Here is an 18,472-nt window from a genome sequence, read left to right on the forward strand (position 1 = left end):
TTTATGTTTTTTTGGTTATCCATTTGTGGACTACATTGGATTCAGTGGACTACGTCAGACCTGCATGTTTTTTTTGTGTTTTTTAATAAATTAGTGAACCAGGAAAAGTGTTGGGAAATGTTTATTCAAATGAAGTATTTTTTGTGTGTTTTTATTTTTGATTGCTGGGTCAGTAATGGGAGTGTCTTATAGACACCTATTCATTACTAACATCAGGGCTTGATGCCAGCTGTGATTTTTGACAAATTACAGCTGACATCAATCCCAAGACACTTTACACTGATTGTCAATGCATCAGGGCAATTGGGAAGAGCAAAGGCAAAATGCCATAATTGGTGCATCTCATAGACTTCTGGTATATTTAAGCTGGGAAGGGCCCAATAACCAGGGACCTTCCCAATCTGATATCAGCTCTCTGCTGTATGCTTTACCTTTGCTGGTTACAAAAATAGGGAGGGGTGGGCACATCATTATTTTTAATTATTTATTTGTTAGGTTAAACAAGGCTTATCGGCCATTAATGCCATTGGAAAGGCTGTAAAGGGTGAAAATTTATATATGTAGGGGGGTTGTGAAATTATATGTAGGAAATCTATTATCTATCATCTCTCTAACTTCTTTCTATCATCTATCGATATCTGTACATAACATTGTTTTCTTAGTTTTGTAATCAGCTTTAGGTTACATAGAGGATTATAGTAAGTAAAAGACGATGTTAATGACGCATTGTAAACGGATGCAGGCGAGAAAAAGATCGCACACTCGCATGACAATCGTCCAACTTTTCGGGATGAACATCGGAGCGATTTATAATCTGCTGATGTGAACAGACCCTTATCCGGACTCTGAATATAGTCTATCAAGGCCGCCCTCCCTGGAAGGGGTTAAACATACGAGATTTCGGCCTTTTAGCTCCTGGCATGAAGTGGATAGCACAATCATATGCCGCCATATGGTAGACGTCCGGTAACTGGTGATAATCACCTCATGTGTCGTCCCACGTTACATCCTCACATAAAACCGTAGAAAAGGCGGCGCGGGGTATTTGTGCCAGAAGTGAGGGGCAAATAATGGCGGAAATGTCCCTGACTGCGGAGACGTCTCCATGTAGAGTCTTCACCCCGGATATCAGGACAGGAGCCGCGCAGTTCACACTGTGCATCCACTGAGGCCCCTGATCATGTGACCCCTGACTCCTCCCCTCCTGTGACCTCATCACAGGTCCTGTGCGCACACAACAGCCATATATGTGGTGGCGGCTCTGCAGGTGGAGGTATGTGGAGACCCCATTACTGGGCGCAGGGGCATTAACCCCTTCAGCACGGAGGCTCTTTGGGGGTCTCTGTGTGGTGTGAACAGTGAGGTAACAGCTGTGGGCAGAATGCGGCTTCGCTGGTTCCCGTCCACATTAGATCCCTTCAGACGACTGCAGGATGAAGGACAGAAGCCCAGAGACGTCCTCACACAATGGCCGCTGCTTCTCTCCTAGTTCCCGCACAGTGATGTAGATACTGGTGATAATCGCCCCCATATTCTCTGTATTCCTCCGGTGCGATGGATTTACCCTCAGGTTCAGCAATGCTCCTCCGCCATCTCTCCTCGACCTCAGCTATTTACCCTTTCAATGCCACAAAACTGAACGTTCTTACAGTCACCATTGTGTTCTCTTAGGAAATGTGTGGAATCGTTGGAGGGGTTAATGGGCGCGGGATTAATGGGGTCTCCTATGTGCTCATTAATTCTCTGCCTTATTTACGGGAGCAGCAGCCGACATATCTGACAGTACACCCCAGACACTGAATGCCATATGCTACAAATTCACTGCTGCAGGCGATCGATTGTTTAATGAAATGTTTTTATTTAATGTGATTAAACCTATTTCTTGTGTTCGGCATATTTACATGGTGAACATTCATCAATGCCGCATTGGTGAAAACCCAGAGGTGTAAGGCAGGTTCTCGTTATCGGCTTCTCTTGGGATTAAACCAGGAGACAGGAGTTGTGAAAGGGTCGGGGCCGAGAACTAACAACCATCTCATAAAACCATCAGACAACCATCTCGTGAGAAACGTATTCAGCTGCCGACTCTGAGGAAGTAACTGCTTGTTGTCTGGGGCCTAAAATATAAAGGTTTTATTAGTAGATGTAAAGAAGAAAACTAAATACTGTAATATAATAAATCTGATATGTTTCCCTTATTATCTGCAGTAATTGTATTATTACACAGGATTCTTTATGATGTTACATCGGCTCATCTTCTTCTCATTCAGGTCCGTACAATATTGGATCCTGTCAATGAACATCTATATAAGAGAATTTTCCTTATGGACCCATCAAATATCGATATGGACAGAGACAAGATGGCGGAGAGGATATTACACCTCACCCTAGAGATCCTCTTCCGGCTTACTGGAGAGGTGAGAGATTCTGATGACGTCACATTACATCATTCTTATCTATAGGAATAACAGATGGACAGAACTGGAGAGGTGAGGACTCTGGAAATGTCTGTAGTGAGATTTATTAATGTGTCTCTCCATAACCAGGATTACACAGTAGTGAAGAAGACCTCTAGTGAGCGCTGTCAGGACCCTGTGTCTGAGGGATGGGGAAGACCCCTAAGCCCAATCACAGGGCCTCCATCTCGCCCCCTGATACATGAGGACATTAATGACCAGAAGATCCTAGAACTCACCTACAAGATGATTGAGCTGCTGACTGGAGAGGTGACGCTGCTGGGAATGCTGGGACATTATACAGTAACACTATGGAGGGATCGGGGGGTGACGGTATCATTGTATGTGTCAGGTTCCTATAAGGTGTCAGGATGTCTCCGTCTATTTCTCCATGGAGGAGTGGGAGTATTTAGAAGGATACAAAGATGAATACAAGGACGTCATAATGGAGGTTCCCCAGCCCCTCACATCACCAGGTAATAGACAGGACTAAGTACACACGGCCTATAATTATCTCTATGTAAAGAATGAATTCAGCCCTGTTTGTGTTTCCTCCAGATCTATGCAGTAAGAGGACAACACCAGAAAGATGTCCCCGTCCTCTTCTTCCACAGGACTGTAAACAAGAAGATCCCAATGTTCCTCAGGATCATCAGGTAGATGGAGAGAAGGTGTCATGAGATCTCCCCTATGATGTGTAGATGGCTGTGAAGGTCTTGTGCTCAGTCTTGTTTTATCCACCAGTATTATATGTTTTATACTTGTGTAATGAGAACGGTGGAGATGGCAGGATTAGAGCTGATCATAGATGTGACTTCTCCATCTGTCTGTGACTTTTATAATATTTGTTTCAGGGTGAAGATCTGACCCATATTAATACTACAGAGACATATGTGAGGGGTGATGATCGGTGTAAGGAGGAGATTCCTACATATGACTACCCAGGTGAGTAGTGACCACTAAATGCAGAGAAGTCACAGATTCTTCTCAGTCATCAGCTGTGGCTGCTTTATCGGTGGTGTAGTCCGGCCGTATCACAATCGTGTGATCACCATTTTGCCTCTAGACCACAACATTCTCCTCCACCAAAAACTGTTCAAATGACTTTGGGCAATGGAAGCCCTTTCTGTGCTGCTGAATGTTCTCATATGGTCCCTACAAGACCAGGTCCAGTCTTTCTGACCAAACTTCACTATTATGATCGACAACATTTAATGTGCAGTGAGGACCAAGTGTGAATTTCTGTACAATAACAACAGAGTTTCCCTTTATACTTTTCAATTTCTTTTAAAATTGACTAACTTCTAACAGGATTGCGATAAACTACATAAAAAAACATTACACCTGTGCCATGATATACAGTGGGGGAAATAAGTATTTGATCCCTTGCTGTTTTTGTAAGTTTGCCCACTGACAAAAAGACATGAACAGTCTATAATTTTAAGGTTAGATTAATTTTAACATTGAGAGATAGAATATCCCAAAAAAAATCAAGAAAATCACATTGTATAAATTTCTATATATTTTTTTTCATTTTGCAGTGAGAAGTATTTGATCCCTCTGGCAAACAACACTTAATACTTGGTGGCAAAACCCTTGTTGGCAAGCACAGCAATCAGACGTTGTTTGTAGTTGATGATGAGGGTTGCGCACATGTCAGGAGGAGTTTTGGTCCACTCCTCTTTGCAGACCATCTTTAAATCATATCATTCAGATTGTGATGCTGTCACTTGGCAACTCTGACCTTCAACTCCCTCCATAAGTTTTCTATGGGATTAAGGTCTGGAGACAGGCTAGACCACTCCATGACCTTAATGTGCTTCTTTTTGAGCCACTCCTTTTGTTGCTTTGGCTTCATGTTTTAGGTCATTGCCTTGCTGGAAGACCCAGCCACGACCCATTTTTAATGTCCTGGCGGAGGGAAGGAGGTTGTCACTCAGGATTTTAAGGTACATGGCTCCATCCATTCTCCCATTGATGCGGTGAAGTAGTCCTGTGCCCTTAGCAGAGAAACACTCCCAAAACCTAATGTTTCCACCTCCATGCTTGACTGTGGGGACGGTGTTCATTGGGTCATAGGCAGAATTTCTCTTCCTCCAAACACGGCGAGTTGAGTTAATGCTCAAATTTTGGCACAGCACCTTCTCCCAATAACTCAGAATCATCCAGGTGTTCAATGGCAAACTTCAGATGGGCCTGCACATGTGCCTTCTTGAGCAGGGGGGACCTTGCGGGCACTGCAGGATTTTAAACCTTTAAGACGTAATGTGTTACCAATGGTTTTCTTGGTGACTGTGGTCCCAGCTGCCTTGAGATCATTAACAAGATCCCCCCGTGTAGTTTTAGGCTGATCTCTTACCTTCCTCATGAACAAGGATACACTACGAGGTGAGATTTTGCATGGTGCCCCAGATCGATGTCGATTGACAGTCATTTTGTATTTCTTCCATTTTCTTACTATTGCACCAACAGTTGTCTTCTTCTCGCCCAGCGTCTTACTCTTTTTTTTTTATTACTTATGGTTTTGTAGTCCATTCCATCTTTGTGTAGGTCTATGATCTTGTCCCTGACATCCTTAGAAAGCTCTTTGGTCTTGCCCATGTTGTAGAGGTTAGAGTCTGACTGATTAATTGAGTCTGTGGACAGGAGTCTTTTATACAGGTGACTATGTAAGACAGCTGTCTTTAATGCAGGTAACGAGTTGATTAGTAGCGTCTAACTGGTCTGTAGGAGCCAGAACTTATAATGGCTTGTAGGGGTTCAAATACTTATTTCTCACTGCAAAATGCAAAAAAAAATATTTAATTTATATAATGTGATTTTTTGGGGGATATTATATCTCTCAATGTTAAAATTAACCTACCCTTAAAATTATAGACTGTTCATGTCTTTGTTAGTGGACAAACTTACAAAACAGCAAGGGATCAAATACTTATTTCCCCCACTGTATCTCTTTTGGCTGATGGCTGTAATATACATCTATTCACGCCTGCAGGAGATGTGGTGATATGGCTCGAGCCCTGGTTTCATGGATTCACTCCACGTCATAAATTTCATTATGTTTTCAATCCTAAAGAATTCAGATTCCTGCACAATCTCTCCTGAAATGGGGGCACTAATACTTTCTCTACTCTTCTGGTCAGTACTCATAGTAGCTCCAATGGTCCACCATAAATGAGTGCAACTCCATTTAGTGTTGAAGGTCTCCCCTCATACATACGTTCTTGTTGAGGATGTAACATGTTTTTTTCTTCTATGTCTTTTTTTTACACGTTCATTCTGTATGATAGTTTGATTGTGGTGGGATCGGCCGGCCTCACTTATATGAGACTGTATCTCACTGGTAGTCTATAAAAAAAGATCTCCATTGCCTCTTCCAAAAGTCTGATATCTTTATTTAAGACTCCTCAGCTCTGCAGTTTTATAACTATATTTCTCTTTAAATGACTAATATTTCCTCTTGAATCGCATCTGATAGAAAATATTCTCCTTTACATTTTTCACTGATGGAGACTGTTGAGTTTGATCATTTCAGTAGATGTGTTATTGTCTATACTCAGTTTCAGTAGATGTGTTATTGTCTATACTCAGTTTTCGACTACAGTAGTTATTTCCCCCTAATACTCTGATTTAACCCCTTCCCGCAGATAGTTTTGTGTTCCTAATCAGGGACCATTTTTCAAATCTGACGTGTGTCACTTTACAGTGGGTACGGAAAATATTCACACTCCTTTAAATTTTTCACTCTTTGTTTTATTGCATCCATTTGGTAAATTCTAAAAAGTTTTTTTTTTCTCATTAAAGTCCACTCTGCACCCCATCTTGACTGAAAACCCCCCAGAAATGTAGACATTTTTGTAAATTTATTAAAAAAAGAAAAACTAAAATATCACAGACCAAATGAGAATCATGAGCTCAAAGGAACTACCCAAGGAGCTCAGAGACAGAATTGTGGCAAGGGACAGATCTGGCCAAGGTTACAAAAGAAGTCTTCCAAGACATGGGCTTCCAGCCAAACTGAGCAATCGTGGGAGAAGAGCCTTGGTGAGAGAGGTAAAGAAGAACCCAAATATCACTTTGCCTGAGCTCTAGAGATGCAGTAGGGAGATGGGAGAAAGTTCCACAAAGTCAACTATCACTGCTGCCCTCCAGCAGTCGGGCCTTTATGGCAGAAGGGCCAACGGAAGCCTCTCCTCAGTGCAAGACATATGAAAGCCTGCATATAGTTTGCTCAAAAACACATTAAGGACTCCCAGACTATGAGAAATAAGATTCTCTGGTCTGATGAGATGAAGATAGAACTTTTTGGTGATAATTCTAAGCGGTATGTGTAGAGTAAACCAGGCACTGCTCATCACCTGCCCAATACAATCCCAACAGTGAAACATGGTGGTGGCAGCATCGTGCTGTGTGGATGTTTTTCAGGTACAGGGACAGGACGACTGGTTGCAATTGAAGGAAACATGAATGCGGCCAAGTACAGAGATACCCTGGATGAAAACTTCTTCCAGAGTGCTCTGGACCTCAGACTTGGACGAAGGCTCACCTTCCAAGGAATGTCCACTTATCTGCTTAATTTAAATATTACCCCCGCCCCTGCACGTCACAGGGCCCTGTAGCGTGCAGTCTAAAGCTGAACATCCCTCTTATGCGCAATGTGCATATAGCTGAAGGTGCTTTTTTTTTCTCTCCCTGCGCTATTATACTGATTTGCTCTAGTGCGCAATTGCCGGGAGTCACTGTGACTTCCGCTCCAGTGACCTCCGGCGTGCGCAACAATGAGGTTTGGTTCCCACATCCTCTCGGCATCCTGCTATCCGAGAGGAAGGGGGGACCAAACCTCATTGTTGCGCACGCAACTGATCCCACAGTTGGACACTCTGAAGAACTGTTCACTGGTCCATTTCCATATTTGGGCCCCTCGCCTGCTCCGCTTGAAGTGGTGGAAGAGGAGATCCCATGTAGCGATGGCCAAATATTTGAACAGACACGGCCACAGGAAGGCGACGCTGGCAATTTGTCACAAGAGGTGGACGATGACGAGACACAATTGCCACGAAGTAAGGAGGAGGACCGTGGTGCGGAAGTGGAAGAAGAGGAGGAGGTGGTGGATGATCTAGTAACTGGCCCAACGTGGCAGGAGGACACGCAGAGCGAGGCCAGCAGCACACAGGGGGAGGGAGGTAGAGTACCCCAACAGGCAGGAAGAAGCAGTGTGGTGGCCGCAGACAGAAGGCGGGCAACGGTTCCCCGTAACACCAACACGAGGGACGTAACTAGTACAACCGGTAGGTCTTCCAGAGTCTGGAATTTTTTTAAAGACTCTGCTGATAACCCCAAAAAGGCCATTTGTACCACCTGCCAGGCCAGCATCAGCAGGGGTGACAAAACTACCAGCCTGACCACCACCAGCATGATCAGGCACATGTCAGCAAAGCACCCGACTTTGTGGGTCGAAACCCAGGGTCCACGACCAGTGTCAGCGGGTGTCACCACTGCTTCTTCCGCTGTTGTGCGTGTAAGAGAACTGCCTGTTGTGCGTACAAGGCAATCCCCTGTCCATACTGCATGCAAAGATGCCCCCTCCTCTCAGTCTTCACTTGTTATGGCAGTTTCTCAAGAAACAGCATCAACGTCCACGTCCCACCGCAGCGTTCAATTGTCCATATCCCAGACCTTTGAATGAAAGCGCAAATTCGCAGCCAATGCCCCACAGGCCACAGTCCTAAATTCGCACATTTCACGACTACTTGCGTTGGAAATGCTGCCTTTTAGGCTAGTCGAGACGGAATCCTTCCGCAACCTTATGGCGGTGGCCGTCTCTCGGTACTCGGTCCCCAGCTGACACTATTTTGCCCGGTGTGCCATCCCCGCACTACACAAGCAAGTGTCCCAAAACATCTGCCGTGCCCTCAACAATGCAGTTACTGGGAGAGTCCACCTGACAACTGACACGTGGACAAGTGCTTGTGGCCAGGGACGGTACATCTCCCTGATGACACACTGGGTAAACATAGTGGAAGCCGGGACCCATTTGGACCTTGGGACGGAACACATCCTCCCCACACCGAGGATTGCGGGCCCTATGTCAGTCAGAGTTGCCCCCACAGTGTACAGTTCATGCGCATCATCCTCCTCCTCATGTTCAGCCTCCATCTCAGATATCACCACATCAGTTACAAGCTGGAAGCACTGCAGTACTGCCTCAGCCAAGCGGCAACAGGCTGTGCTGAAACTCATAAGCTTAGGTGATAAACCTCACACTGCTTGTGAGTTGTGGACAGCTGTGAAAGAGCAGGCAGCTCTGTGGCTGAGACCGCTGAACCTACATCCAGGCATGGTCGTGTGTGACAATGGCCGTAACCTGGTGGCAGCTTTGAGGCGAGATCACACACGTACCATGCCTGGCTCATGTGCTTAACCTCGTGGTTCAGCGGTTTCTTAAATCGTACCCCGAGTTGCCAGATCTGCTCGTCAAAGTACGCCGCCTGTCAGCTCATTTTTGGAAGTCGGCTACAGCTTCCGCCGCCCTTGCTGTGTTGCTGCAGCGTTTGCAGCTTCTGGCACACCGACTGGTGTGTGATGTCCCCACATGTTGGAACTCTACCCTCCACATGTTGCAAAGGATTTGTGAGCAGAAGAGAGCAGTTGTGGAGTACCAGCTGCAACAAGGCCGTCGATATTCAGGTTCAGACTCTACACATAAGACCTCAGGAGTGGACCTGGATGTCTGACATATGTACCATCCTGGCAAACTTTGAGGAGTCCACCAAAATGGTGAGTGGCGATGACGCCATCATTAGCGTCAGCATCCCACTTGTCTGTCTTTTGCAATGCTCTCTGCAGAAAATTAAAGAGGAGGCATTGCAGCCAGAGTATGATGAGATGGATCAAGAAGCCGTAGCAGGCGATTACACACACCCCAGCCTCATCTCATCCCAACGTGCATTTAGGGACAATGAGGGAGTGGAGGAGGAGGAGGAAGAACAGGAGCTGGTGTCATGCGTTGTAGACAATAGTACCTGTACAACTGTCATACCGTCGGTTCAGCGTGGGTGGCCAGAGGACAGGGGGGAGGAGGAGAGCATGGTCAGTCGTCATCTTGGTGAGGACACGGAAGTCTTGCCCATTGCCAGTCTGGCACGCATTGCTGACTTTATGTTACGCTGCCTTAACCGTGACCCTCGCTTTGTCAAAATGTTGGGTGATAGTCATTACTGGTTGGTGACACTTTTAGACCCCCCCCTACAAGGAGAACTTTCACTCTCTTATTCCTGAGGTGGAGAGGTCTACAAAAATGGGGCAGTACCAGAAGGCCCTTGCTGCAGAACTGTTAAAAAATTCCCATCTGAACACACTAGCAGCAGAGGTCACAGTTCGTTGCCCAACCAAGGCGTACAGATGAGAGAGACGCAACTCCAATCCACCAGAGGCAGGGGAACACTGTCAACATTCTGGGACAGTTTTCTGAGACCCGCCCAGCTTACAGGCCCTGAGGCGCGGGGTACTCTCACAAGGAGTGGAAAGTTTCAAAAGATGGTGAGGGAGTACCTTTCCAACTGTACCAGCATCCTCCGTGATTCCTCTGTGCCTTTTAATTATTGGGTATCCAAGCTGGACACTTGGAATGAACTCGCTCTGTACGCCTTGGAGGTCCTGGCCTGCCCTGCCGCTAGCGTGTTATCGGAGCGTGTTTTTAGTGCTGCTGGGGGAATTATAACTGATAAGCGCACTCGCCTGTCAACTGACAATGCTGACAAGCTGACCCTTATCAAAAAGGGCTGGATTGGGCCAGACTTCTCATCACCACCAAATGACAGCAGAGTAACATAAAGTCAAATCCACTGTGTTATTTCGGGAGGTGTATTCCCATGCACCGCTTCACACCCACACATGGGTATACGCTTCCTAATTTCGGCTGTTTTTTGCTCTTCTACTTATCCTCAGCCTCCACCACCACTATACCACCAGGGTGACCGTGGTACGTGTTGCCAGCATTGCAAGTTCCTCCGTCCTAATTTTTGGCAGCTTTTGCTTGCAAGGCATAGGCAAAGACTATGGGAGACCCACTCCCCAATAATGGGAATAATGTTTTTAATATGCTGTACTGCATGGCACTCGTAAGGGGCATTGCAAGTTCCTCCGTCCTAATTTTTGGCAGCCTTTGCTTGGAAGGCATAGGCAAAGACTATGTGAGACCCACTCCCCAATAATGGGAATAATGTTTTTAATATGCTGTACTGCATGGCACTCGTAAGGGGCATTGCAAGTTCCTCCGTCCTAATTTTTGGCAGCTTTTGCTTGGAAGGCATAGGCAAAGACTATGGGAGAGCCACTTCCCAATAATGGGAATAATGTTTTTAATATGCTGTACTGCATGGCTCTTGTAAGGGGCATTGCAAGTTCCTCTGTCCTAATTTTTGGCAGCTTTTGCTTGGAAGGCATAGGCAAAGACTATGGGAGACCCACTCCCCAATAATGGGAATAATGTTTTTAATATGCTGTAGTGATGAGCGAGCATGCTCACCACTGCTCGGTACTCGCCCGAGCATCTCAGTACTCGAGATGCTCGGAGCTCGCCGAGTACTTTCGAGATGCTCGGGCGGGAGCTTGGGTCCCCGTCCTGCATTTTGGCGCTATTTAGAGCACCAATCATGCAGGGATTGTCTGCCACTCACTGTAATGTCACAGTCATGGTGGTTGTGGCATTATAGTGATTGCCCAAATCGATGGGAACAGTGCTCACAGTGAAACATGAAAAGCCGGCAATTCAGCAGCGGCATACACCGGTACCAGACAATTTAGAACAGAAAGAATAGAGCATCACACATAGATTAGATAGATAGAAACATGTCAGTCACATATATAATAAGTACAGTGACAGTGTTGGTTACTGTACTTGTCATTTAGTGTTAAAATAAAGGATTTATTAAAAAAAAAAATTGGCGTGGGGTTCCCCGTAATTTTACTCTCTAGCGGAGGTTAAGCAGACGGCTGGGGCAGATGTTTGAAGCCTGGGTAGGGGGTAATACCCACGGAGCTTCCCAGGCTACTAATATCAGCCCCCAGCTGAATACCTAGCCTTTACTAGCTATTAAAATGGGGGACCCCCAAAAAAATGACGTGGGGTCCCCCCTATTTTAATAGCTAGCAAAGGCTAGGCAGACAGCTGGGGGCTGATATTAATAGCCCAGGAAGGGTGCCATGAATATTGGCCCCCTCCCAGGCTAGAAACACCAGCCGTCAGCCGCCCCAGAAATGGCGCATCCATAGGATGCGCCAATTCTGGCACTTAGCCTCGCTCTTCCCACTGCCCTGTAGCGGTGGCAGTGGGGTAATAGGGTTGAGGTTGATGTCAGCTTATAATGCCAGTTGACATCAAGCCCAGGTTAGTAATGGAGAGGCGTCTATAAGACACCCCCATTATTAACCCCATAGTCAAAGTTAAAAAAAACCCACAAACACTCAGAATAAAGTCCTTTAATTGAAATAAAGACACAATTCTTTAATGTTCTAAATTAAACTCTACTTACCGTCACGCCCATTCCAGCTGAAGCCAACGATCTCCTGCAATAAAAGTAAAATAATAAACCAACCTCATCCTTACCTTTCCATGGTTCCCAGGACAGTTTCAGCTCTGCTACATTGACATGACAGGCTGCATCGGAGCAGAACGCTGAAATCCAGCTTGCCATGCTGCAGACACTGAGAAGCTCCTCAGTGAAGCTCCTCAGTGTCTGGCTGTGACGGCATCCAGATGAGCTGAGTTCATGTCCAATGAACTCAGCTCACCTCATGCACGTCGTCACTGACAGCGTGGGAGAATTCTCCTGCGCATGCGGTGCCGGCAAATGACGTCACCGCTTGAGCAGGAGAATTCTCTCACACTGGGACGGCACTGAGATGGCAGGCTGAATGGTAGCAGCACGCTGCCATCCAGCGTGCCATCCTTCAGAGACACTGAGGAGCGCAGGCAATGTCTCTGAAGGATGACAAGCTGGATGGCAGCGTTCTGCTACCATCCAGCCTGCCATCTCAATGCCATCCCAGTGTGGGAGAATTCTCCTGCTCAAGCGGTGATGTCATTTGCCTGCCATGTTCCCCAATGATAATCCGCTGCGGATTATTATTGCGGAAAAAAACGCAGCACTACCAATTATTTTGCGGAAGCTCTGCGTTTTCGCCGCCATTGACTTTCATTGGAACGCATGGATTACGCATCACTGTATATGTAGATGCGCATTCCATGCATTCCAATGTGCAGATGGTACCCAGGTGTGGAGGAGAGGAGACTCTCCTCCGGACCCGGGTACCATAGAACCTGTAAAAAAAATAAAAAATAAATGTTATACTTATCTTCTGATGGCCCCCGGTGCGCTTGTACTCCCATGCCGGCAGCTAGCGATGGACTGAAGGACCTGCGCTGACGTCATAGTCATGTGACGGGTCACGCGATGCTGACGTCGGCAGGTTCTTCAGTGTACCGCGATCTGCCGACGGCCAGGACGCAGCGAAGCAAGACACCGGGGGCCATCGGAAGGTAAGTATAGATTTTTTTTTTCTACCATGCGTTTTTTAAGCGTTTCTGCACTTCTGTTTGGGCACTTTTTAGGCTTTCTACAGACTGCCGGGGGTGCCGCCGCAAAAATGCTCGGGTCTCCCATAGACTAACATTAGGCTCGTTGCTCGGGTCGAGCACCCGAGTATCACGGTGAGCTCGGCCCGAGCTTCGAGCACCCGAGCATTTTAGTGCTCGCTCAACACTAATAGGGACCAGTTTCTTCTCTAATTTGGAGAAAAACGTTGTAACTTGATTATTTGTGCCGCTAGTGAGAAGTTGAAGTTCTATTTTTACTTTTTCCAACTCTATGGCTACTTCATTATATTCTTTTTCGTTCTGCTTAAGGATTACATCCATCAGATTTTTTGTGTAGTTTAAGTGTATTTTTTTCCCAAGATAACACAAAGTTCTTATTTTTGGAAAATTGAAACACCTCTTTGAAGACTCAGAGCGCCCTAGGGACTCGTTCACGTTCCTGATTAGATTTAAGGGAATTAATCTTCCAAAATAGGCGGTATCTCTTTTTCCGCTAAATGAGTAATTCTTCTTTCCCGAGACTGGATACTGATGACCTGTAACTCATAGTTTAGGTTGCAGTCCATAAAAAACGCATCTGTGTCTACACATAGTGCCCAGATGGTGCTCCAGGAGACCCACACCGTAAATTAAGTGGGTTCTTCTCACTATAGTAATGCCAAATACATGGATGATAAATGTGGTTTGGGCGCACTGCAAGGCTCGGAAGAGAGGGGGAGATCTGACTTTGGGAGAGCGGATATTGCTGGATTGGTTTATGGAAGCCATATTTCTTTACAAGAGCCTTTCAGCCACTAGTAATGTGGAAATCTCTGTTTTTCCACTGACTGATGATGGACCTAAGTGAGGACTTGTTTATTGCGAGATGTGTAGAAGTTTTTATTGGTATTATTTTCATCTACATAACATTGTTTGGCTTTTTATTCCATATTTGGGAGGCAGAATGAACAAATAGTTGAACACAATGCTCCACTGGTTCATCCTATGAGGTTTTCTATTAGACTGTGAACTGTCATTGTCTTAGTGAACAATTCAATATTTTTACATAACTTCCCATTTGTACTGACAGTGTAAGAAGAAATGTTCAAAAACATAAATTTCATGGATATTTTGTTCAAAAATAATAATTGGTTTTATTCTTAGCAGATGACTGTACCCGGAGATCAGAGGGACAGATGACATCTTCAATTTTTAAATCAGACGATCTTGAGATCCCACAGGATACAATTGAAGTGAATGCCATTACTCCAGATATGCCATCATCCCTTCACAGCAAAGATCTGTCATCTGATCCTATGAAACAGGTCCTGTCTTCTGATTCATTACTGACTACTCATGGAAATCTAAGTCACAAAATAAGCATTAAAAAACAAACTGCTCCTAATGCAAAGAAGCCATTTTCCTGTTCAGAATGTGGGAAATGTTTTAACCAAAATTGGATCCTTGTTAATCACCAGAGAATTCACACAGGGGAGAAGCTTTGTTCATGTTCAGAATGTGGGAAATGTTATAACCAGAAATCAGATCTTATTAATCACCAGAGAATTCACACAGGGGAGAAGCCTTTTTCATGCTCAGAATGTGGGAAATGTTTTGTACAGAAATCACAGCTTATCGCACATCAGAAAACTCATACAGGGGAGAAGCCTTTTTCATGTTCAGAATGTGAAAAATGTTTTAAACATAAATCAGATTGTGTTAATCACCAGAGAATTCACACAGGGGAGAAGCCTTTTTCATGTTCAGAATGTGGGAAATGTTTTAACCGCAAATCAGTTCTTGTTAATCACCAGAGAACTCACAGATTGGAGAAGCCTTTTTCATGTTCAGAATGTGGGAAATGTTTTGTAGAGAAATCACACCTTAATACACATCAGAGAATTCACACAGGGGAGAAGCCTTTTTCATGTTCAGAATGTGGGAAATGTTTTATACAGAAATCACAGCTTATCGCACACCAGAGAATTCACACAGGGGAGAAACCTTTTTCATGTTCAGAATGTGGGAAATGTTTTAACCAGAAATCAGATTTTGCTAAGCACCAGAGAACCCACACAGGAGAGAAGCCTTTTTCATGTTCAGAATGTGGAAAATGTTTTAACCAGAAATCAGATCTTGTTAGTCACCAGAGATCTCACACAGGGGAGAAGCCCTTTTTATGTTCAGATTGTGGAAAATGTTTTGTGCAGAAATCACACCTTGTTAGACACCAGACACTTCACACAGGGGAGAAGCCATTTTCATGTTCTTAATGTGGGAAATATTTTATGAGGAAATCAGCTGTTAATAAACATCAGAAAAGTCACACAATGAAGGAGCCTTTTTCCTGTTCAGAAAGTGGGAATTGTTTAACCATAAATTGATTTTTGTTATACACCAAATAACTCACTCAGGGGAAAAGCCTTTTTCATGTTACTTCATGTGGTGATCACGCCCACACACAAGCGGTGCGGGCCGATTGCCGCGTCTTTTTATGTGACATCTGTCAGTCATAAAAAACTGATATGGATCTGGTATCGCTGTAATCGCACCAAGCCGAAGAATAAAGTCTCTTATTCAATTATACCGCACGAGGAACGGCATAAAAAATAAACTCTAGGGTTGTGCTAGTGTTAGGGTTGTGCTAGGGTTAGGGTTGTGCTAGGGTTAGGGTTGTGCTAGGGTTAGGGTTGTGCTAGGGTTAGGGTTGTGCTAGGGTTAGGGTTGGGCTAGGGTTAGGGTTGGGTTAGTGTTAGGCTAGGGTTACGGTTGGGCTAGGGTTAGGGTTGGGTTAGGGTTGGGATAGACTAGGGTTAGGGTTGGGCTAGGGTTGTGTTAGGGTTCGGCCAAGGTTAGGCTAGGGTTATGGTTGGGTTAGGGTTGTGGTAGGGTTGGGCTAGGTTTATGGTTGGGCTAGGGTTAGGGTTGGGGTTGGGATTTTTTCAACAGTAAAGAAAAAAAATGACGACGATATGGTGACTAGTGTTAAGTGCTCTCTACTTGAGTTTGCATCGGGAGCTCGGGTATGCCCTGAGAATAGTGGGTGCTCGAGTGACATGCTTGAGTCTCCGCCTCATATGTTTTGCAGCTGTTATACAGCAAAAAAAAACTTGCGGGGATTGCCAGCCATGCACGAGCGATCCCCGCATGTTTATTTTTGGGTGTCTAATAACCGCGAAACATGTGGGCGGGGACTCGAGCATGTTCCTTGTGCACCCGCGATACATGGTGCATACCTGAGTACCCGATGCAAACTCAAGTAGAGAGCACTTGCGCTCAAGAGTAATGACCACTTATTCAATATGATGACCTAATGTTATCACATTCTGTGTCGTACCTCTGGGTTTAAAATGTTCACTATACCCCTTAATAAAATCCTTGAGGGGTCTAGTTTCCAAAATGGGGTCACTTCTTGGGGATTTCCACTATTTAGGCGCATCAGGGGCTCTCCAAAAGCAACATGACGTCCGCTAATTATTCAAGAAAATTTTATATTCAAAAATTCAAATGGCTCCTTCCCTTCCGAACTCTGCCGTGTGCCCTAACAGTGTATTTTCCCCACATATAGGGTGTAGGCTTACTCAGGAGAAATTGCACAAGAAATTGCATGGTGCAATTTCTCTTATTATTCTTATGAAAATGCAAAATTGGAGGCTGAAAAGCATTTTTGTTGGAAAAATGTTAAAATTTTATTTTTACGGCTCAATGTTCTAAACTTCTATGAAACACCTGGGGGTTCAAGGTGATCACCACACATCTAGATAAGTTCCCTGAGGGGGTTTAGTTTCCAAAATGGGGTCACTTGTGGGGGGTTTCCACTGTTTAGGCACATTAGGGGCTCCCCAAGCACAACATGGCATCCGCTAATTGTTCAAGCAAATTTTACATTCAAAAAGTCAAATGGCGCTCCTTCGTTTCCGAACCCTGCCGTGCGCCCAAACAGTGGTTTTCCTCCATATATGGGGTATCGGCGTTCTCAGAATGAATTACACAACACATTTTGTGGTCCATTTTTTCCTGATACCCTTGCGAAAATAAAAAAATTGGGTCTAAAGTAACATTTTTGTGAAAAAATTAAATGTTAATTTTTTCTTCCACATTACAAAAATTCCTGTGAAGCACCTGAAGGGTTAATAAACTTATTGAATGTAGTTTTGAGCACCTTGAGGGGTGCAGTTTTTAGAATGGTGTCACTTTTCAGTATTTTCTGTCATAAAGGCCCCTCAAAGTTACTTCAAATGTGACATGGTTCCTAAAAAAATGGTTTTGTAAATTTTGTTGTAAAAATGAGAAATCGCTCGTCAACTTTTAACCCTTATAACTTCCTAACAAAAAAAATTTTGGTTCTAAAATTGAATGTTGTTAAGCCCCAGCAAAAACACACAGGGTAGAAGAATTTTTCCTCTTCAGAATGTGGAAAATATCTTAACCAGAAATCAGATCATGTTATACACCGGAGAATTCAAACAGGGAAGAAGCCTTTTTCATGTTCAGAATGTGGGAAATGTTTTATCCAAAAATCGCATCTTGATAGCCACCAGAGAACCCACACAGGGAAGAAGCCTTTTTCTTGTTAAGAATGTGGGAAATATTTTAGCCATCAATTAGCTTTTGTTAAGCACCAGATAACCCACGCAGGGGAAAAAACCTTTTCCTGTTCAGAATGTGGGAAATGTTATGTGAAGAAATCATCTCTTCTTAATCACCAGAGAATTCACACAGGGGAGAAGCCTCTTTCATGATCAGAATGTGAGAAAAAAAAATTTAATCAATAAACTTTATTGAACACCAAATAACATAGTTTACAGCAGAATAATTATTTTACATGTCATCATACAGTACATGTACAGGAATTGTACCTATATAAACCAATTGCTCATTCAATGTCATTCAAATAAAGACCATATAGTTCTCCCGTTCCCAACCCAGAAATAACATCCACCCTCCCCACCCTCTCTGACTGTGTGCATTACAGTAAAACCATGCCCATACTCAAGTAGGTGTTACTCAAGTACATCAACCTACTACCCAGACCGGTGATGATCATAATTGATAGGATCAGTAAATTAAATAAGACATCTCTAGCCAGCTCTTCCGAAACCACAGCTGTGCACCTAATCCAGTCTCCCCATACTTTACCCAATGTACCAATCATCCCCTCTTTATATAAACCTTTTTTTCCATTAAATAATAGAGTTGAGAGCTTGGACCACTTCTTCTACATAGGGTTGTCTGGTTGCCAGCTAGTGTTTGGCAATGGATGGATCTTCTAGTCTAGTAGAGGATTTTAGCAATAGCTAACTGTACCTGGGGAGATCCTCCCACCTCCCCGGTTAATCCAAACACAGGTTTTCGCACTAAGCGTGGTTTGGATATTAAACACTTCTGCTATTAATCTATGTCAGGGTTCCACAGGCACAACACCGGGGAGATCACACAA

General features: G+C 44.5%; 1 protein-coding gene across 2 annotated transcripts; it reads left to right on the forward strand.

Annotated features, from left to right (window-relative positions):
- The first annotated feature begins 1,161 nt into the window (after nucleotides 1–1,161).
- LOC141191490 (oocyte zinc finger protein XlCOF7.1-like) lies at nucleotides 1,162–15,745 on the forward strand. Of its 2 annotated transcripts, none has more exons than XM_073661388.1 (7): nucleotides 1,162–1,273; nucleotides 2,271–2,417; nucleotides 2,547–2,726; nucleotides 2,809–2,932; nucleotides 3,015–3,112; nucleotides 3,311–3,401; nucleotides 14,197–15,745. In XM_073661388.1, the coding sequence occupies exons 2-7, from the start codon at nucleotides 2,325–2,327 to the stop codon at nucleotides 15,303–15,305; spliced, it is 1,695 nt and encodes a 564-aa protein (XP_073517489.1). In that variant the 5' UTR covers nucleotides 1,162–1,273; nucleotides 2,271–2,324; the 3' UTR covers nucleotides 15,306–15,745. The 2 variants fall into 2 exon arrangements, with proteins under 2 accessions (XP_073517489.1, XP_073517491.1); XM_073661390.1 differs by having other exon boundaries at nucleotides 14,200–15,745.
- The last annotated feature ends 2,727 nt before the right edge of the window (nucleotides 15,746–18,472 follow it).

Source organism: Phyllobates terribilis, unplaced genomic scaffold, assembly GCF_046119375.1.
Source record: "Phyllobates terribilis strain yellow unplaced genomic scaffold, ASM4611937v1 Scaffold_46__1_contigs__length_10046794, whole genome shotgun sequence".
In the NCBI taxonomy this organism is placed as follows: domain Eukaryota; kingdom Metazoa; phylum Chordata; class Amphibia; order Anura; family Dendrobatidae; genus Phyllobates; species Phyllobates terribilis.